General features: G+C 34.2%; 1 protein-coding gene across 5 annotated transcripts in view; it reads left to right on the top strand.

The window, feature by feature from the left end:
- AP3S1 (adaptor related protein complex 3 subunit sigma 1) overlaps positions 1-22,874 on the top strand; it is a 63,195-nt gene that overhangs the window by 18,518 nt on the left and 21,803 nt on the right. For all 5 annotated transcript variants that reach the window (XR_011425143.1, XR_011425144.1, XM_070233226.1 and 2 more), the window contains 2 exons: positions 6,957-7,048; positions 11,096-11,207. Coding sequence is in view for 3 of the 5 variants with exons in the window: in XM_070233226.1 (XP_070089327.1) it covers positions 6,957-7,048; positions 11,096-11,207 (204 nt within the window). In the remaining 2 variants the exon portion in view is untranslated. The remainder of the gene's footprint in view (positions 1-6,956; positions 7,049-11,095; positions 11,208-22,874) is intronic.

Here is a 22,874-nt window from a genome sequence, read left to right as displayed (position 1 = left end):
ATCTACTCCTAGAAATAAATTTACAGACTTTTCTTGTGGGTGGTGGAGGGAACTTAGTGGTCCTTTTACTTCTTAAACAGTCCTTATTTTACACTCCCCTCTTCATCTTCACTTCCAGAGGTACCTAAAAGTAGAAATTCCTGAGTCTTTGGCTATTTTGTGCTACAAATTGGGTTAGTTCTTCGGTTTCCTTGTCACCAATTTAGGATTAAATTTTCTGAGGTTTACTGAATGCTTTACCACTCATTCAACCACTTTCCAAATTTTGTTGCCCTTATCCTCCTTTTCCGTTCTCATCATTGTGGGTTTATGCCTTAAAAAAAAAAAGAAAAAAATCCTTTTAGTATTGTTTTAGCTGGGGTTTGAGAAGGCAACCAAAGTAGGTGTGTATTTAATCTCCCATTTTAATTAGAACAGAGTTCATACCTTTAACTACTACACCATACCGCCTTTACTTTATTGCCTTTTTTTGTGTGTGTGTAATGTAACCCAGATATTTGATAATATAAATGGATGTGGATCCTGTCTTCTAGATTACAGATTCATTTATTCAGTCCACCTCTATTGGCTACTCAGTGCCAGCTACTCTATTGAGCATTTCAGATTCAAAGAAAATCTGGAGGAGCTTGGAGTCTGTAAGTTCTACAGATATCTACAAAGGAAATTTGAGCATATGGTTAAAAGTGTATAATAGGAATAGAAACAGTAGCAAGGAAGCACTGAAGCAAAGGAACTGATTTTTCCCTTGGAAAGTCAAAAAAGGCTTCACAGAAGTAATCATATTTGAGCTGAGTGTAAAAGTGTATTGCTGGAGAATGAGATGAGGAAGTGGGAAAATAGGAAGGGAGCAGTTCAGTGTGGTTGCTGTAGGTTGTATAGGGGAGAAGAAAGAGATGATGAAACTTCAGAGGTAGGTCTAGATTTGAGTTTGGAGGGCTTTTTATAGCATGGTGGGGAGTTTGGGTTTTAGGTCACATGGAAACTGGAGGCCTTTAAGAAAGGAAATAACAAATAGTGTTTTTTAGGAAGTAATTCTGTTGATGTGTGAGATGGTCTGGAGTAGACAGACAGGTGGCAGAGTAAATATGTGGGTGGTTCTTATAGTATTCTGGGTGAGAATAAGAATCTAAGTTGAGATAATGTCTTTGAATCCAGCTTTACCATTATTTCTAACTAGAATTAACAGAACTTGGTGACTGAATGAACATGGGACTGAAAGAAAAGGAATCATCAAGATTTTTGGCTTAAGAGACTGGGCGAATGGTGATGCCATTAACTGAGATTAGAAATATAGTAAGAAAAATAGGTTTTGGAAAAAATGTGATGTTTTTAGTCTTTAGTCTTCAACATGTAAGTTTTAATACACCTTTATGAAATACAATTGGAGATGTCTGTTTGGAACATAGGCTATAGGAAAATTAATTAGGGAGATAATAACATAGTTGAAACCACTAGATTAGGTAAGATCTTCCATGGGACACCAGTTAGCTCTAGATGAAGAAGGAGGTGGTGGAGCTGATCAAGCAAACATAAGGAAAGAAGAGGGCAGCTGTCTTGTTCAGTGCTTTTACCCCCTCCTTTCCTCCCTCTTTTCAGTATTTTTTGAAAATATTCAATAGATAGAAAAGTATATTTGTATATTAAATATTTTAAGCTATAGGAAATAATACCCTAACTACTGTGTTCACCACTCCTTTTTAAGAAAAATTACCAATACCTTTGAAGTCTTTCTGCACCTATGTTGTATTCCATCCTGTTTCCTTTCTGCCCAGAGATAACCACCATCTTAAATTTTTAAAATCATTCTCTTATTTTTGTTTTACCACATTTCTCCTTAAATAGTTTATTGTTCAGCTTTGCATGTTTTTGAACTTTAAAAAAATAGAATCATAGGGTTTATATTCTTCTGTGACTTGATGTTTAAAAAAATTCAACATATCCAAGATAATTATTGGCATTATATCTAGTTACAGTCATCCATTTTCATTGCTGTGTAATATTCCATGCATGAATAAACCCATAGTTGGTTTATACATTCTAGTGTTGATGGACATTTACATTGTAGGTTTTTTGCTATTACAAACAATACTGCTATAAGCATTCTTGTAAACATTTTTTTGAATTTCTCTAGGGTATAAGTAGGAGTTGAATAGCATTGTCCTAGAGTATGTGCATGTTCAGCTTTCCTAGGTAATGCTGATCGGTTTTCAGAAGTGGTTGTACCAATATGCAGTCCTTTTAGTAGTGTCTGAGTGCTTTGTTGCTTCACATTTTTACCAATACTTGGTATTATTACACATTATTTATATATCTTCACTGATAGCATGGGAACTTTAGGTTGTCATTGCAGTTTTAACTAGCAGGGTTTTTTTTTATCCCTCTTTTTCGTATTTTTCTTTTTGTCCTGTATGAACTTGAACATCTTTCATTATTAAGTCACCATTCTGGTTTCCTTTTTTTGATAACTTTCTATCTAAGTCTTCATTTTTATATTGGAATGTTTATATTTTTTTTACTGGCATGTAAATGTTCTTTATATATACTGGATTCTACTCCTTTGCCAGTTTTTATGTATTACAGATATATTCTCTGTGTTTGTAGCTCTCTTATTTTCTTTTTCTGGTGTCTTTTGAGCATTAGAAGAGCTTGCTTTTGATGTGATCGAATTTGTCGGTCTTTTTCATTATGATTACCCTTATTTTGTGTTTTATTTAAAAGCCCAACACTGTTACAAGGTTATACAGATATTTTCCGGCGTAATATTTTTGAAATCTTGTAGTTTCACCATTGGCATTTGTTTTTAATCAACCTAGGATTGATTTTACAGTATAATATGAGAGCTAGAAGTTTATTGTATTAGAACAAAACCAGCAATTTTTATCAAATAGCAATTTTTATCCTGGCACCATTCATGGAAATACTCTTCCTTTCCCTACTGATCTGCAATGCCTAGGTTGTTTGAAATTAAATTTTTATATATATGTGGGTGTGTTTCTAGTTCTCTATTTAGTTCTATCAGTCGGTTTCACTATTTTTGCACCAATATCATGGTATCTTAATTGCTGTGGTTTTGTAATAATTTTTATCTGGTCCACAGGTCCTCTCACATTCTACTCGAGAGTGTCTTGTTATTCTCATCTTCTGATCAAATATATGAATTTTGGAATCAGATTCAAGTTTTCAAGTTTCCTTCTCTCTTTCTCTGTGTTAGAATTTTGATTATAATTACCTTGACTCCTTGGAGCATTTTGGGGAGATTGAGCATCTTCATAATATTGAATCATTCAGTCTTATTATAAACATTGTACATTTTTCTGTTTACTTAGGTCTTTAAGTTTTCTTGATAAAAAGTTTTACATTTTTTCCTAGAAATCTTATGTGTTTTTGTTTCATTTATTCCTAGGCACTGCATGTTTTTTGATGTATTGTAAATGGTATATTTTTAAAATTACGTTTTCCAACTGTGATAGTTGCAGAAGTTTAGAATTGCAATAGAATTTTGTATACTAGCTTTGTGTTCTTGTTAATTCTATTAATTGTAACACTTTTGTGTAAATTGTTAGATTTTCTGTGTGGAAAATCTTGTCATCTATGAATGACAGTTTTGTTTCTTCCTTTCAGAGTCTTAAATCTTTTATTTCTTTTTCTTGTCTTCTTGCGCTGATGATAACTGGTATGGCACTGAATAGGAAAACCAAAATCAGTTATTGCTATCTTATAAGGAGAAACTGTTTAAACATTTTGTTTGTGAATATGTTTGCATGTTTGCAAAAGGTATTTTATAGGATACCCTTCAATAGATGCAATTCTCTTTTTTTAGTTTGCTAAGAGCTTTGTTTTGTTCAAGAATTGTTGTTCAGTTTTATCAGATGCTTTTTCTGCATCTATTGAAATGATTTGCTTTTTCTCCCTTAATATGTTAATTAATGTATAAAATGATATTAATCAGTTTTCTAAAATTAAATCAACCCGGCATTACTAGAATAAACCATTTTGGTTATAATGTATTAATTAAAAAAATTTTTTTTTGTATCTATGTTCTTTAGTGAGAGTGGCCTGCAGTGTTCATTTTCTCATACTTTCCCTGTCTGATTTTGTATCAGTGTTAGCTTAGCCTCATAAAGTGAATTGGAAATGTTAATTCTTTATGTGTGCTCTGGAAGAGCTGTCAAGATTGGAGTGATCTGTTTCTTGAATCATCGGTAGAATTTGGTCTTAAAACCCTCAAAGCCTGATTTGTGTTTGGTGGAGATATTTTAAACTACTGTTTACTTTCTTTATGATTATAGGATTATTAAAGTTTTTCTATTTCTCCCTAAGACAGTTTTATTAAAATCTTTTTTAGGGGGGCTGGCCTGCTGGCGCAGCGGTTAAGTGTGCATGTTCCGCTTCAGCGGCCCAGGGTTCACTGGTTTGGATCCTGGGTGTGGACATGGCACTGCTTGGCAAGCCGTGCTGTGGTGGTGTCCCACATATAAAGTAGAGGAAGATGGGCAGGGATGTTAGCTCAGGGCCAGTCTTCCTCAGTTAAAAGAGGAGGATTGGCAGCAGTTAGCTCAGGGCTAATCGTCCTTTAAAAAAAAAATCTTTTTTAGGAATTTTGCCATTTCATCTTAGATTTTTAAGTTTATTGGCTTATTATATCTATCATACTGGCTTATTATCTGTTGGATTTCTGCAGCGTCTATAACTAGGTCTCCCTTTTTTTTCTTATGTTGTTTATTCTTCCTCTCCACCATTTTTCTTGCTGTTGATTGATCTTACCAGAAGTTTATATGTTTTTTAAGTCTTTCCAAAGAACCACCAGCTTTTAGCCTTATTTATCTACTCTGACATACTTCATTGAGTTGTGCTCTTTATCATTTTCCTTATACTTTATTTGTGTTTTTTCTGGTATACTTATTCTTAAGAATTTTGAGACTTCTTTTCTTTCTTTTTTTGGGGGGGTGGTGTGTGTGTTGCTAGGACTGTTTATTTATTGGTGTTTCTGGAGACTTCTTTCCTTATGTGTCCCACGAGTTTTAAATCTCTGATGTTTTGTTATTGTTGGGTTCCAATATCCATTATGTTAGGACTCTGGTGCCTGTTTTCTAACATTCATTATGATTTTTTCTTTGACTCATGATTTGTTTTTTAAAGTATGCTTTAAAATTTCAGAATGTTTGAAGTTTTTCTTTTACTACTTAACATTTTTTTTTGTGGCAAAACATAAAAATTTACCGTTTTAACCATTTTTAAGTATCCTATTTAGTGACCTTAATTACGATTCATAATATTGTGCAACCATTGCTGCTATCGGTTTCCAAACTTCATCACTCCAAATGGAAACTCGGTACCTATTTAAACAATAACTCCCTATTCCCCACCTCCCTTCACCCGCTCCTGGGAGCCTCTAATCTGCTTTCTGTCTCTATGAATTTACCTATTCAGAAACCAGCCTTGCTGCCACCTTGGGCTTGAACTTCTAGCCTCCAAAATTATGAGAAAATAAATTTGTTAGTTCAGCCATCCAAGTCTATGGTGCTCCTTATGGCAGTCCAAACTGAGAAACCTCCTCTTTTCCACACTGTTTTGGAATTGTTTATATTAATGCATGTAATTTACTTATTTTTACTTCGTATAGGATTCCATTATATAAGCATACCATAATTTATCCATTCTGTGGTTGGTGGACATTTGGGTTATTTTTAGCTTTTTTTGTTGTTACAGTGCCTTTATGAACATTCTTCTACATGTCTCTTGGTACACAGGTTAAGAGTTTGTTATATATACGTAATTGCCAATATTCTGTTTTTTTGACGTTCAAAAACAATGATTTCAGATGGTTTAGCATAGTATCTAGGAGTGGAGGTGCTGGATTATGAAACTTTTCCCAAGTGATTATATCATTTACTCTCTCACCGGTGGAATGAGAGTTTCTTTGGCTCCACATCTCTGTCAGCATTTGATATCGTGATATCTTTACACTTTTACTAGTATGTGCATGTGGAGTTTATCTCATTGTTATTTTAATTTGCATCTCATTTAATACTAATGCGGTTTAGCATCTTTTCATTTGTTTGTGGATCATTATATTTCCTTTAATGTGAAATTCCTATTCATGATTTTGTCCAATTTTCTGTCGCAGTGTTTGAGAAGTTGACTCTTTTTTTACTGGCATATGAATTGCTTGGTGAATTTAATAAATATTTATTGAGCCAACTCTTGGTTTTAGGCTGCACTTGTATAAAGATGAGTAAGATTGGTGGAATCATATTAATTTGCCTTTAGTTAAACTTACTTAATTGGAAGCTCTAAACTACTGTATCTTTCTTCTATTAAAATATAGATTAACTACATGAATTATTTATAATTCACCTCTCTGTTTCAGTTTACTCATTTGTAAAACAATGGGCTTTGACTAGTTAATACCTAGTGTCCCTTTTACTGGTGTCTGTAATTCATCTGTCTAATATTTTTCTTGTTGGTTTTTGAAACTTAGAAATGTTAGTTTTATTGTAATGGTGAACTATAAAATGTTGACTTTTTTTGGTTTGTATTTGCTTTTTGTTTTTCATCAAAAAATGTTTTCTGGGGCTGGCCCCGTGGCCGAGTGGTTAAGTTTGCACGCTCTGCTGCAGGTGGCCCAGTGTTTCATTGGTTCGAATCCTGGGCACGGACATGGCACTGCTCATCAAACCACGCTGAGGCAGCGTCCCACATGCCACAACTAGAAGGACCCACAACGAAGAATATACAACTATGTACTGGGGGGCTTTGGGGAGAAAAAGGAAAAAAATAAAATCTTTAAAAAAAAAAAATGTTTTGTTTCTGTAGATTATGATATCTTAGTTCTCCAAGGACATCTCTTAGATGTATTTCCCAGGCTGATATTATTACCTTTTATTTTTAAAATTCTTAAAATGCTGTTAAACCTAGAAATACAGTCCTAACGTGTGTGAATTATTCTTTCTCAGAGTGAAGATACACAACAGCAAATCATCAGGGAGACATTCCATTTGGTATCTAAGAGAGATGAAAATGTTTGTAATTTCCTAGAAGGAGGATTGTAAGTAAAGCATTTGGTAGACATTTCTAATCTTTGACTACATGATTAAAATGTATACTCTTTAACTGGTTTGTAGTAAAAGTTTCCTAATTTTGATTAATTGGATCATGTGAATTAATTGCTATCCATATTAGATATACGTCTAACTTAATTTTTTTTAAGATATGCAGTCTTTTTTTTCTTTTTAAAAACTTTTATAAAGTCATTTTTTATAAAGGTAATATATTCATATGGCAAAAATTCAAACTTTACGGTGAAGTACAGTAGTCCCTTCTTATTTGCAGTTTCACTTTCCGGGGTTTCAGTTACCTGTGGTCACCATTGGTCTAAAGATATTAAATGGAAAGTTCCAGAAATAAGCAGTTCATACGTTTTAAATTATACACTGTTCCGAGTAGCATTTCATCTCAATGTCCGTCCTGCTCCTTCCTGCCCAGGTCGTGAATCATCCCTTTGTCCAGCATATCCACCCTGTAAATGCTACTCAGTACTCACCCATTAGTCGCTTAGTAGCTGTCTTGGTTATCAGATCGATTATCATGGTATCGCAGTACTTGTGTTCTAGTAACCTTTATTTTACTTAAAATGGCCCCAAAGTGCAAGAGTGGTGATGCTGGCAATTCGGATATGCCAAAGAGCAGCCGCAAAGTGTTTCCTTTAAGTGAAAAGGTGAAAGTTCTCAACTTAACAAGGAAGGAAAAAAAAGGTATATGCTCAGGTTGCTAAGATCTATGGTAACTTTTATTACAGTATATTGTTATAATTGTTTTAGTTTATTATTAGTTATTGTTAATCTCTGACTGTACCTAATTTATAAGTTAAACTTCATCATAGGTATGTATGTATCGGAAAAAACAGTATATATAGGGTTTAGTACATCTTACAGAAGCATCTTCCAGGCATCCACTGGGGGTCTTGGAACATGTGTCCCATGTGGAAAGGGGGGACTACTGTATAAAAGGTGAACTAAGTCTCCCTCCCTATTTTAGTCTTTCTTCCCAGTTTGTTGTGTATTCGTCTAGAAAATTAACTTTGCGTTGACTAATATAAAAGTATAACCTTAAAAAATTTTACTTTTGGGATCACACTATGTATGCTGGTTTGCATGTTTTCCCTTAATATTTTGAAAAGCTTTACATGTAAACACATCTAGAGCAACCTCATTCTTTTTAACGACTAAAGAGTATTCCTTAGGTTGCTGGACCTGTTCATAAACATTTAGATTACATCTTTTGTTTTATTATTATAAACAAGACTGCAGTCTGCTTTTCAAATACATATCTTGTGTGTATGTATGTATATCTATATATAGACATATCTTTATGTTAGATAGATTAGAATTCAGCTAATGGATTTTTCAATTTTAAAATGAATAAATAAGAATTACTTATAATTAGCTTTGTAACTATTATAAATGAATACTTTTAAACTAATGGGTTTCATGAAAACAGTTTTCTCTCAAATAGTTTCATAAATGTTCCCTCCTATGTTTATGTAATTAATTTCTTAATAAGATATTCCTCATCGATAATTTAGAAACTAAACTTTAGCTGAGCCTCATTATGAATAATCACAGATTAGTGAGAGAAACCTACACTTTTCTGTATTTTAATATGTATAATGCATATTATGAAAAATAGTTCGGATAATAGAGAATTCATTCTTATCTGACCATAAATTTACTTTTTATCATTTAGAAAGTTTACTTGCGTTTCTTAAAATCTTATATCATGCTGCACTTAAATTTGCAAATACATGCTTACAATTTGTAAATTTTGTTGTTAACTCAAGACCTTCAATTTAATAGTTGAGAACGGTGTACCTGCTTTCTGTCTTTGTATTTTAATGATACTTTACTTATTTCTTTTAAACTTCTGTAGGAGTTTAGTTGTCTTTGCCATTACTATCACTTCCTTTCATCTCAGCCTCTTAATCTCTTATCTCATAGGAAACTTAGAACTCAGCACAGTACACTGTGTAGTAGTCATATAAGAATCTAATAGATCTAATCAGGGCACTGTTTGAACTAGAAATTATGGCTTGCATTTGTGATTATTCTTTTCCAACCTTATAAGAAGAGAAAGCAAATTTTGCATCAGAGATGAAGTTACACATCTGCTTTAGTGCTGGTTTTGTCAATAACAAGCTGGTTTTCTTGGTCAGGTCACTTAAATTCTTGTACCGCAGTTTTCTCTTCTGTAAAATGAAATATTTGGACTGAGAAGATTTCTAAAATTCTGTGGGTTTATGTAGTATATTGCATTCCATACAAGAATTTGTATCAGTATTTATCAGTATTGTACTGTAGTTTAAAGATAAAATTGTATTTTTAAAGACAAAATACATACTTGTCATATTGCATATTAATATCTTTGCTTTCTTTTAATAACATTAATAGCCATTTCGAAACTTATAGTTTTCAAAAGTTTGGTCTTCTTTTAAAGCAGAGCCAAACAAAAGTTTAAGATAATCCCTAAATTGCCAGTTCAGGTTGAAACGGAGCCTGCTATTTGTGCTCTTTTTGTCTCTTTCAAGGAACATTTGCAGTCATAGTCTATAAAAATAATCTCAGAGAATCTTTAAAGTGCACTTATTTTTTAATTGAATATCCTTTTTAGAAACATGTCTAGCATACTAGGAATTTTTAATTCTTATCAAAGATCATTTCCACTTTTTGCTATTAGAGGACATAAAGGTAATGTATACTTAGAGAAGTTGTTTCTATGAACTTGAGAATTTGGTGGTACTTTTACTGAGTAAGAAATAGATGCTATTTCCCCATATCCTGTTTGTTTTGTTCAGTTAGCTTTGAGTACATGTAGTCTTGATTTTATATTATGTTAGTGTTAAAGGGTCTTTTGAGAAGGTGAACTAATTATTGTAAATTTAACTGTGAAATAGCTAAACTATATTTAAAAAATATAAGGTGTTTGGAATGATTCCTAAATTATTATTTTAAAAATGCTGAAACCCCAGTCAATATATATAAAAATATTTGATGAAAGAACTGAGAATCTCGTAGCTCAGTTATTTTTCATTTATATTCCAAAACAAAATATATTTTTGGAGGAGATCTTGATGGTAAATCTGTCCAAAACTTAAGAAATATTATTTTTTTTTTCTAGTGAATAATCAGTCTTAGGCTCTGTGACTAACTGTGACCTGTGGAGTTAAATCTAGTAAGCACTTAAAAATGCCCTATGATCTGATCTGCCTACTTCTCTGACCTCATTGTTTACTAATCTTTCCTTGTCTACAAGTCTTCTTTCTCTTTCTTGAACATACATATTTCATTCTTGATGAAATGGCCTTTTTATTCATTGTTACCTTTGCCTGAAATGCTCGTCTAAATTTTTTTTTTTTTGAGGAAGATTAGCCCTGAGCTAACATCTGCCGCCAATCCTCCTCTTTTTGCTGAGAAAGATTGTCCCTGAGCTAACATCTGTGCCCATCTTCCCCTATTTTATATGTGGGATGCCTACCACAGCATGGCTTGATAAGCAGTGCATAGGTCTATGGCTGGGATCTGAACTGGCGAACCCTGGGCCGCCGAAATGGAGAGTGTGAACTTAACCTCTACGCTACTGGGCCAGCTCTCTAAATTTTTTCATGGCTGGCTCTGTAGTGTTGGATCTCAGCCTAAATGTCACTTTTTTCCTAACAGTCAACCTAAAGTAGAGATTCCATCAATATGGCATCATCCTGTTTTGATTCTCCATGATTCTTCCACTCTGATAACTTTTTTTATTTATTTGTTTGTTTATTGTTCCTTACCCACTATCAATGTCTGGCACATAGTAGGTACTCAGTAGATAGTTTAGTGAGTGAACTAAAATTAAGCACTAGCTTCTTTTACTTAATATCTCTGAAGAAAACAGCCATCTTAAATTTAGTCTTTGATATAAGTTCACTTGAATGCTGTGCCATTAAATGCTATGCCAAAACATTTATAAAAGATTTTAAACAAAATGGTCAGTTTGCTTGAGGTAATAAAAACGTCTTTGGTTTTGTTCTGTAACATTCTGATTGTTTTGTTTTGTCATTTAGATTAATTGGAGGATCTGACAACAAACTGATTTATAGACATTATGCAACATTATATTTTGTCTTCTGTGTGGATTCTTCAGAAAGTGAACTTGGCATTTTAGATCTAATTCAAGTAAGTTAACATTTGCCTCTTAATGTCTTAAATAACGATTTTGGCATTTATATTTTTTCAAACTTGTCTGTTCTAAATTTTCAAAAATGATGTTTTGTTTGGTAAGAAATAAATTGTTCCATAGTAGATGTTGGGTGAGTAAAAGAGGGATGAGGGATGTAGAAAGATGGAGACTAATTTAATCTGTTTAAGAGTAATCACAATTAATTTCATCATGCCCTTATTTCATATTCGTATGTCACCACAAGAAGCCTAGGACTTGTGGGTCTCTTAACATATGTATCCAGATCTGACCCTAAAACCCAGCCCTCCCTGTGTTTCCTGAAAATCTTTCATAATGTCTCTGGAACTCAAGGTCAGTCATCAGCAAATTCTTCTTTATCTTCAACCTCTTCTGTAATATTGTCTTCACCTTTTTGCTCCAAGTTACATCTGGCTTCTCTAATGACACTACCTACAAATCTTAAGTAGTAGCAGTTTTCTCTCCTGCTTTCTTCATACCATTGAGCCTGGATGTTTCTGTTTGCTTTGCATTGCTTTTTTTAGACGATTCTTTCTTCTAAAGTGTCTCCAAACTTTATCTCATGTTATCAAACTATATCACCTTCTCCCCATCCTGTTGTAGTAATCTCTTATCCTCACTTCCCAGTCATTGGAGATTTTGTGAAGAACTTTCAAGAGTCTGAGATTTTACCCTATTTGCAAGCTAACAAGTTAACTACCACAATTTCATGGATGCCAGCAGAAAATAGGAGACTTCTGGGCCAGAAACAAAGGGCTTTATTTCTAATAGCAAAAGTAGCAGCCAGAATAACAGCATTTGCTTACACTGGTTCCTCAAGTCCCAGTTCCCAAAAGGTGACTTGAAGAGGGCCATGTGATACCTGCATACACAGTGGATTGAGTTATAGGAGAGGAACCCCAAGCTTAGGGAACTGGAGTCTTTTATTTTGGGCACTAAGTATGTCTGCCCATGTCCTGGAGGAAGAGAATATCTTCCAAGGGTGTAGGTAAACCTACCCTTTGATTTGGAGAAAGATATTCTATTTTCCAAGGCTATTTGTTATAGAAGCTTGCTTGGAAAGATAGTCTACAATAAAGGTAGTCAGTACCTCTGCTCACATTATGTGCAGAAATGGAAGACCCATGGAGGATTGTTTCCTTACAGATTTTAGTTCAGTTCACTCACGTTCACTCCAATACTACGTAAGTGATAATTCTTGTTGATTTCAGTATTCATGTGTATATTTCCCCCAGTATCCTGGTGTCTTCAAATCCAGAATTCCTCTTTTTCATTGAGTTTTGCCCTCTACCCCACCTCACTACTCATTTGTAGAGCTTATCTTTATCCAAACTGCAGTCCATGCGTAATTTCAACTTCACAGTTTCCACTCTCTGTCTACCACCTCTTATCTTTTCATCTCACAATTTCTATTACTCCAACAATTCTTTAAGTCTGTTGGGACGTTCAGTCTTTTAAATCTGTCATTTTTTCACTATCCCTGATCCTCCTGATGTCTTACTTTCCTTACCCAGCTTAAATTCCATCATCAGTCATGATAATCATAGTTATGTGTTTACTCAGCTCCTTCCCTGAACCCATACATCTGAACGTAGTTAGAGAAAAAAACATAACCATACTTATTGGCCTCACTTTAGATTTATGATCCCTAACCTCAGTGAATCCTTAATGGTACCTAGTAATCATATTATATTTCCCTCGTCCATTCACTCTTCCATATTCCTAGACAACTACTGATACATTCTCCTCTCTCCTTAAACCTCGAGCACCTCTAGCATCTTGCTTCCTAGGTCACTGAAAAAATTGAAGCAATCAGAAGAGAGCGTCTACAGACTGCGTCTGTGTCCATGTACTCTACTTTCTCGTCTGTGAGAGATGAACTCACTAGGCTCCTAGCTAAGGCCAGCGTGCCCACTTATATACTAGTGTCCTTCTCATTGCTCTAGCAGTTCTCTCTCTTTCTTCTGTATTATTTTTCCTCTCTCTTGTAGATGATTCCCACTAGCCTATAATGTGTTCTCTCAAAATTCCTGTCCCTGCTTCCCTCTCCAGCCACTGCCTCACTTTTTTCTCTCTCTACATCAAAATAATTTTAAAAAGTTGTCTGTACAGACTGTCTCAAATTTTTCTTCTCCCATTCTCTTGAACACCCTCCAGTCAGGTTTTCAGCTCTACTATTGCTAAATCCAGAGGTTCTCATCAGTCCTCCTTTATTTGATTAAGATTATTTATTAATCTCTTCTCCAGGAAATATTTTCTTCACTTGGCTTCTAGGACATCTTACTTGCCTGGTTTTCATCTACCTCTTTAGTTGTTTCATTTCAGTTTCCTGATCTCTCTTGCCTCTTCTTCAGCAACCCCTGTAGGATGTACAGAATCTGACCACTTATTACTCCCTGCTCTGCTACCACATTAGTCCAAGCCACCATCAGCTCTTGCTTGGTTTATTACAGTAGTTTCCTGACTGGTCTCCCTGCTTCCACTGTCTTTTCCTTTTGGTCTTTTCTGAGTAAAACAACCAGAGTGATACTATTGAAATATGTCACATCTTACATTCTGAACTCTTCAGTGGCTTCCCTTCTCACTCCAGAGTAGAAGCCAGATTCCTTACAAATGACCCATGAGGCCCCACATGACCTGACTCCCTTCCCCATACCCTACTGCTTATCTTGGTTCATCATCTACTCCTTTCCCCTCTGCTCCAGCCACAGTGGCCTCCTTGCTGTTTTTCAGATAGACTAGGCATGCTTCTACCGCAGAGGCTTTGTACTTGCTGACCTTCGTACTTAGATTGTTCTTCCATTTGATATTCCCATGGCTAGCTCCATCATTCTATCAGGTCTTGACCCAGATGTCACCTTCTTGATAGGGTATTTGCTTGGCCCTTCTTTCTAAAAATTTTCCCTCTCTTTGACATTTATAACTCCTTTCCTGCTTTGTTATTCTTTTCTTTAGTATCTGTCATCATCTAATATACTATATATTTGACTGGCTCTGTCTTGTTTATTGTCATTTACCCTTTCAAGAATATGAGCTCTATGAGGGCCAGGATTTTTGTTTATTTTGTTCAGTGATTTATCCCCAGTGCATAGAATTGCACCTGTAACACAGTAGGTCCTTGACAGATAATTGTTGAATGAATGAATGTATTTAATGCCTAATATTAGCATTCTTTGTAAAATAACTGACAACAAAACCTGAAGGTTAATTAGAAGAAGAGTTAGCTAGAAAAATATAGTGGTTGCTATATGCTAGTAATTTTTTTTTGTCTGAGCTGTGGTTACATTTGTGTGTTTAACTTGTGAAAATCATTAAGCTCTGTATACACTTAAGATATTTGTGCTTTCTGTTTGTCTGTGATATTTCCATAAAAAGTTAAAAAATTACCTCTCTCACAATAAAAAAGAGTAGTTGGTACAAATAATTGTTTTGGACTAAGATGATCATGAAGGAATGCTCTGAACTTATGTTTTCTTTCTCTTTCTTGACCCCAGACAGGGCAAAAACATAGAGTCATGGTGTAGGCAAGTCATAGATTGGAGAAAGCTGCGTGTAAAAGGGAAATTTTCTTTGCCAAACAAGTTTCATGTTTTTGAAATCAGCAAAGAAGGAGGCATGGTATGAGATCTAGTTAGTGTGTAGACTAAATGAGAAATTAACCAAAGCAGGCAACTTTGTCAGAATTCTGAGTACCAAAGCTTGAAAATATAAGTGGCTAGATAAGGCTTTTGGTGTCAAATATTGTTAATAAAAAAAAAAAAGACAAGTGATAAATGGAACTGTTAATATGCCAGATTACTCTAAATCCATAATTCTTAAACTGAGTTTTGAGGAAGAGCTAGATAGCTGAGTTACATGAAACCAGGCAGTAATCTTGGTATTTGTTTTTGTTTTTGTTTTTTTTTAATTGGTGGTAAGGAAGTGACACTTTTAGGATAAACGTGTGTATTAAGATTAACATGTACGTCTTATAAGGTAAAATAGAAATTTTTTATAATATTAAAAACTCTAAGAGGAGACTTCAAAGAAATTTTGATGGGGCCGCCCAGTGGCATAGTGGTTAAGTTTGTGGGTTCAGATCCTGGGTGCAGACATGCGCTCTGCTCGTTAACCCTTTCTGTGCCAGCGTCCCACACACAAAAATAGAGAAAGATTGGCACACATGTTAACTCAGCAACAGTCTTCCTCAAGCAAAAGGAAGAGAGTTGGCAATGGATGTTAGCTCAGGGCCAATCAAAAAAAAAAAGAAAGAAATTTTGAGCTTGAGGCAAATAAGTCCCCAAGACCCCTTGGGTTTATATTTACTTTCCTCCTGGGGACTACTTGAGAAACACTGCAAAGTTTTGTTGTGTTTTGTTTTCCCAAAGGCTTTTCTAGTAAAGAAAGAGAAGCCAACTTTTACTTATATATGGATTGGGAACAGTTAAGGGTTGATCAGAACTCCGTATTGCATTGCCTTTTAACTGTTCATTATTACATTTCTTGGTTTATCCCATATAGGTAGTAGTTAAATCATTATTCTGTTAATTCAGAGAAGCTTTGTGTCTTTTAGAAAATGATTTTTTAATATGGAACTATGCTTTATATTTATCTGTCAATTATCCACAGCTGATGAGAGTGATAGACCTATGCACTCAATTCTCAAACACTGTCATTTATTTTCCTGAGCTAGCTACCAGTGTTACAAGAGGAGAAACAGGGGAAAAGTAATCTGTTTCAAATTCAGTCTGTTTTATTGAAGAGAAATACTTCAGTTAAGAAAGACTAAAACAAATGTGAATTTTCCTAGAGACAAATCAGAAGTATTTTACACTTGTGTCCTGAGATTTAAGTCATCATTATTGATGATATTTTGATCCCTTGGCTAATCTTAATGGTTATGATAGCATAGTTGTTATCTCTCAGAATGAAATTCTACGGGGAGTTGTCAAAGAACAGATATCCTACATCATATGTGAAGTAAATTCCATCACGTGTTTGTGGAAGGTGGAAGCTATGTCTTGTGTTTTGCAAAATTTTGTAGCCATTACTGTTCAATTGTTGATAATTTGCCTTGATATTATATAAGATACAAAAAAGAGGATTTCAGGAGAATTGTGTCATCTTCCCATTACTAATGTAGGCTAGAGCTGTTTTTACAAAAAGATCCTAATGATCTATCATGTCACACAAAACAAGAAAGGTTCTGTAATTTACCTTAAAGGGATTAATATGATCACTGCCATGAACATGCTGAAGTGCTGTAGTTGCTCTCTTTCCCCTTGCAATTACCTAGATCATTAAATACTTAAGGGGAGTGCTGAGCATACATGACTCAGTCACTTTAAAAACATCGGTTGAGTGAACAAAGGTGGAAGGGAGTAGCTCATTGTTTCTGGTTCTGTGTCATGAAACGGCTATTCAGAGCTTAATTAGAACTGATTTTCTTGCTTTGTCCATCCTCTAGTTTTGAGAAAGGCAAATGTAATGTAAAAAGTAAAGTGGAAAATTATAAACCAAGCGAGTTTGGATCAAAACCTCTTTGTCTTGCATATTCTTTAGAGAATGGATCAAGAAAACTTCAACATATAGTTACTAAACATATGTTTCATTTTGACTTTTTAAATATTAAAAAATGATACCATTCAAATGATCATTGGAAGCAAATATTTTTATGCAAAGATTGTGTTTCTAAGGTATGCATATATTGTCCCAGATTTGACTTTATATCTTAGTATAAAGTCTGAGAGAAGGCATTGTTAGTAAATTACATATAAAATTTATACCAGTTTGTCACCAAATTGAATAGTCAGCTTCTGTTTTCTTTCTTTTTTTTTTTTTATTCTTTTTAGGTAAAAAGGTCATCCTTTTTGGTTTCTGATATGTACTACTTTATCATGATATTGACAGTCATATAAGCAAATTTCAGAGTTGATAGCTAGCTTTTTTTTAGTCTTTTCTGTTGTAGCATATCTTCATTGGAAGTGCTAAAATATTTACAGTGTGAGAATAGAAGTTCATTAATTCTTAATGTTGGTTGTTTGAGTTATTTATAAGCAGTCATACTGTCCTCAATTAATTTTTCCAAGCTGATAATGGAGCCATAAAAGTTCACTAGGTAATTCCAAATTCTGTTACAGTTTTCTGTATCACATGTAGTGATTACATCAGCATCAGTCTTGTTCAGTTGTAGTTAGGAAAAAAATTGAGAACTAACAGCTAACCTTTTCGTTAAGGTTTAGAAAGATATGTTTTGACCACAGTGTTAGAATATGTGTATAAACTAGAGCTCCATGTGTACATAGCGTTTGTCATTACTGCGATACTGAGTGTTAGACTAGCTGTTGTGAAATTATTTTACTTATGGCTGCTAATGCTAATTTAGTACGATATTGAGCAAGTCATTTAGTCTTTATAGACCTTGAATTTTTTTTACCAGTAAAGTATGCCTGTTTCAGTATGCTGCCTACGGACCTCATGAGGTTGTTAGAAAGATCAGTGAATTAAAGCAAGCTGGTGGTAGTTAGCCATTCAGGCTCTGCTTTGTACTGGCTCTATAGCTTTGGGCAAGTTATTTAACCTCTTTAACTCTCATTTTCCTTATCTGCAAAATGGAGGTAATAATAATAAATCTAACTCATCAAATAGGTGCAAGCATTAAAAAAGATATTGTACATGAAGCCCATGGCTAAATGACTAACATGTAGTAGTCAGTGATTTTTAGCTAACTTTATCATTAAGCACATAGTTATGAGGAAGGCAGATAAAGTATTATTTCATTAAACTGAGGCTTAGAGTTAATAACTTGCCCTAAATTTCATAGTTAGAGGCTAAGCTGGAATTTTAATAGAGACATGCTAAAGCTTGTGCTCTTAAGTACTAAGTACTCTTAAATACTGAGCTGCCTCGTAATAGATTCCTGTTACCCATTGTGGCCCGGACATATAAATTTGTAGTTAAAGATAAAGAAAACACAAGGAAGTTCTGTTGATAGAAGGGCACAGGGAAAGGAGACTGTTTATGGATGTGGCATTTTTCTGGATATCTCTATCTTTTAAATTTATTTTTGGAAAACTAGGTAATTATTAAAATGAAGAAAAACTTAAATTATGATTCTCTTAGTAAATTAAAAATTATTTTGCTCCCATTAGCCTTTGAATTCATTAAAGCCAGAGATTAATGAGTAGCTACTTATAGATAACTACTATATTGAAATTGACTTTAAGCTTTATATCGTTTTTAAAATGAAATGCTAGAGAGTGCCATTTACTTTGTCACTTCTTGTTCTTGGCTGTTTTTATCTTTCTCCTTGTGACATATGATGCAACGACAACTATATTATTTTGTTGTTGTTCTGGCTAGAACCCACAAGGTCCTTTGATTTGTTTTCCTTAATTTCTTTACTTCAGTTTATAAATTTTGCTTTTGTGTTGGCCTTGTCTATGTAACAGATCAGCAATGTGTATCTGTCTACCTTAGGCCTCTAGATTTCTAATTATACTAAGTAATTTTTGCCAAATCAAATGCAAATAAATGGAAAGTTTTTTTGAAGAGGATTTTGATTTTTTTTTTAGTTAAACGTAGCCTTTGAATGCCTTAAATCTTAAGAATTCTTTTCCTTAATTAAGAACAGGGAGTTATACTAACATTTGCTGCAGGGGACTTTTTTTTTCCTTAAAGTATTTACATTTTTCATAGGTGGTATTGTTCTGGTTTAAATATTGACACTGGTTTTCTTTCTTAGTTAATAAGCAAATCACAAAGGCTTGTCAGCCTCAGTGTGTAGTTACTTTGCTTTTATCTTTCAGTGTTAATCAGCAGAATTAGAATTTTCTATTTCTGTTTTAATTTTATAATCATTGCATATTTTGAACATCCAGATGAATAATACTTTATCTAAATCATTTAACTAAATCTTTAAAATAATCCAGAAAGGTAGGTAGTTTTATCACTATTTTATAGTTCTGAGATTTGGAGGGGTTAAATGGTGCCCGAGCTTACATAGCTAGGTAGCAGCAGAGTAGGAATTTGAAGCCAGATCTTTCAGATTTCTTCACCACTATACCACACTGCCTCTTTAGGCTGCCCATATTTTTTGCCACTCCATAGTTCACCAGTGGCACACTTAATGCTACCAAGAAAACATTTTTTTCTCTTTACCCAACATAGTCTGCACATTTAGCAGGTTCCACTGATCTTTTATAAATGTACATAAGTGAAAGGAAACTATTTAGACAGCATTTTCACCAAGATAGTCATCTTCTGATGGTTAAAAAATAATGGCTACACTATATAGATAATCAAACCAGTGGAACTGGGAAAAGTAATCATGAAAAAATAAAGGTATACTGGAACTTTATATTCTGATTAGTAAGTCTAATAATGATTTAAATTAAGGAAGACGACTACCTCATTCATAACCAGAAATCAATTCCAGATAGATTTGATCCAAACATGAAAAATAAAACAGTAAAGCTTTTGTTTTCTTCTGGGAGAATATCTTCCTGACCTTGTTGTAAGCGAAGATTTCTTAAATTGGGCATAGAAAAAAATTAACTGTTAAGGAAAAACTGATAAATTGGACCATGTTAAAATTTAAAACTTCTGTTCTTCCAAGAACACTATTAGGAGAATGAAAAGGCAAGCCACCGAGTGGGAGAAGATCTGTAATCTGTATATATGACAGGACTGTATCTAGAATATGTGAAGAATTTCTATACATCAATAAGATAAAGACAGTAGAAAAATGAGCAGAAGTCTTGAACAGATATCCCAAAAAAGGATATCTAAATGGCTAATAAATATGAAGTGGTGCTTAATCGCATTAGCCATCAGGGAAATACAAATTAACATCACAGTGACATCCCACCACATACCCATAAGAATGGCTAAAACTAAAAGATTGACAACATAAAGTGCTGACAAGTTTGTGGAACTGTGGGAACTCTCATACAGCTAATTGGAGTGTAAATTTTTATAATCGCTTTGACAATCTATTTGGCACTGTCTACTAAAGCTAAATATATGCTACCCTATGACCTAGCAAGTCTACTCTAGGTCTACATTCAGTAAATATGTGTATATACATTCACGAAAAGACATATAACAATATTCTTAGCAGTACTAAATGTATTAGTCCCATACTGGAGACAACCCAAATTTCTGTCAGCAGTGGAATGGATAAATACATTGTGATATATTCATGCAATGGCATACTGTATGACAGGAATGAATGAGCTATTGTATTATGCAATAACATGAATGATTCTCACAAAAATGATGATAAATAAAAGAAGTTACTCACAAAAGATTACATACTTTATGATCTCATTTAAATATAGTTCAGAAATAGGCTAAATGTATTTATGGTATTAGAAAGCAGGGTAGTGGTTACCTTTGATGGTAATAGTGACTGATGGAGTAGGAGGGGCTTCTATACTGCTGATAGAATTCTAACACTTGCTTTGGGTGTTGGTTACACAGGTATATTTACTTTGTGAAAATTTATCAGATTATACATTGTTATGATTTGTGTACTTTTCTGTATGTATATTATACTTCAGTAAAAATTTACAGAAGGGGGATGGAACTTAAATCCCTTTATTTCCCATAACTTATTTATAAATTTGTATTCAGATGATTTCCAAGTTAAAGACACTGTTTCAAAAGTTAATATTTTCTTTCTCAGTGGGAAAAGTTTTCTCTTTTTCATGTCCCTTCTTTGTTTCCCCAAGTAGTCAATATTTGTTAAGTGCTTACCTGTGTTCAAGCAGCATTATCCTGTTCAGCCCTTATAATAAGAAGCTATTATAACAACAAGGAAAATTAATTTGAATTAGTTAGAATGAATAAAGTCATTTCAGGAGCCACATCACCAAGGCCTTGAGGAGAAATAGATAAAATTGGGAGTTTGGGTGGATACTCAACAATATTTATTTTCTACCTACCACAAAATTGAAATAAATTAGAAACTCACTTGATGCTGACCTGCGTATCTCCCATACTTGGTCATCTTAATAATGCCTTCTTCTCATAAATGAAATTATGAGTAAACTGTATATTCTTGGATACTACACACTTCTTATTTCTCCTAGTGACTTTGGTCTAAGTCAAAGGCCAACAAACTATAGCCTGTAGGTCAAATCCAGCTTGCCACCTGTTTTTGTAAATAAAGTTTTATTGGAACAGAGCCATGGTCATTTGTTTATGTATTGTCTATGGCTGTTTTTGTGCTATACTGTGTAGCCTAAAAATTTTACTCTCTCAAAACCTAAAATACTTACTCTCTGGCCCTTTGCAGAGAACATTTGCCAACCCCTGGTCTAAGACAGTGTTGATTATAGTCATATAGTTACATATCTACATTGTTTCACCTGTCTTATACATCTACATTGATGCCAGGAAGGAACCTTGGGTTGTGGATCTGTATAAAATGGCCTGAGGTTGGAGCAGTTACAGCAGGAAGCCTGCTGTTGAGATTTTACTCTTTGTCTCATAGAATCATCTATGAAGAGGGTGACCATACATTTCAGTTTTCTTGGGACAGTCCTGGTTTACATCTGTTGTTTCAGGCCATTATTATATTATGACAATATTACATAGTATTATTATAATAATGATAATTAATAGCTAGCTGCTCCTTTTACTGTTAATATGCCCCAGTTTGGATGATAAGTTGTATGATCATTCTATCTATGAAAGTTACCATTTAGAAGGGTAGTGAGAGTAGAAATAGGAATAGAATAGAATAGTTAGAGACAGCTATGCAAGGTGGAGTTTAAGAGATTGACTTTTGAAAGTTTGTCTCAGAGGTTCCCGAGATCATCTTGCACCTGGAGGAAACCAGGTTTAAACTTCCACGTGTCCCTTCCCACTGGAGTCACAAAGGTATGCTTAATTCCCCCAGAAATGATATGTGATGACATGTGCAGAGTATTCCCAACTGAGAAAGCTCACTATAGCCTATGTGTCCAGGATTTTTGGGGGGATCAGTCACATAGACTTGTAGCACCTATGTGACTGACGTTGGTTGCTTAAGCTCCAGAACCACAAAGAAAAAGAGGTGTTCACCATAAATCACATTGTTAGCATAAACTATCTGCTCACACTGGTGCAGTGTGGCCCAAGGCCTCAGGCGTGCAAAAACATTCTTATCAGATAGAAATTTCCAAGGACTCAGAGCTCAGTTCCCAGGAGCTAGCCAAGAGCTAGGCGAGAAACAGGTCATTTTTGGAAATGTGTAGGGTTTGAGCAACCCAGGCCTGCTGAGTTAAGCCTTTCCTACAGAAGGTCATAAAAGGTATTCGAGCCAGAGCTTGAACCCAGATAAATCTGATTCCAAAGCTTATGCTCCTTCCATAAGTGATTTTTAGTGATCTTTTATACTAATTTGCCAGTTAAAAATTAGTGGCTACATTAGATATGGTAGAGACTTGAACTGTGCCCATCTATCTTGATAAATACTTCTAATAAGCTCTTTTTTTTCCTGACGTGAAGATAGGGAACCCGATTTAAATATCTTTCAGTGCTTTGTAAGTAATGGTGCTAAGAATTTCTAGTGTTTAGTTATTTTCAGCAAAGTTTATATTGTTTTGTAAATTATTGTATTACAAAATAGTTTACATGAAGAATAGTCTATAACTACTCCTTTTGCACTTAGTACAATT

This window comes from Equus caballus, chromosome 14 (assembly GCF_041296265.1).
Source record: "Equus caballus isolate H_3958 breed thoroughbred chromosome 14, TB-T2T, whole genome shotgun sequence".
In the NCBI taxonomy this organism is placed as follows: Eukaryota; Metazoa; Chordata; class Mammalia; order Perissodactyla; family Equidae; genus Equus; species Equus caballus.
Note: the sequence above shows the minus strand (reverse complement) of the source record. Positions and strands in the feature narration are given on the sequence as shown.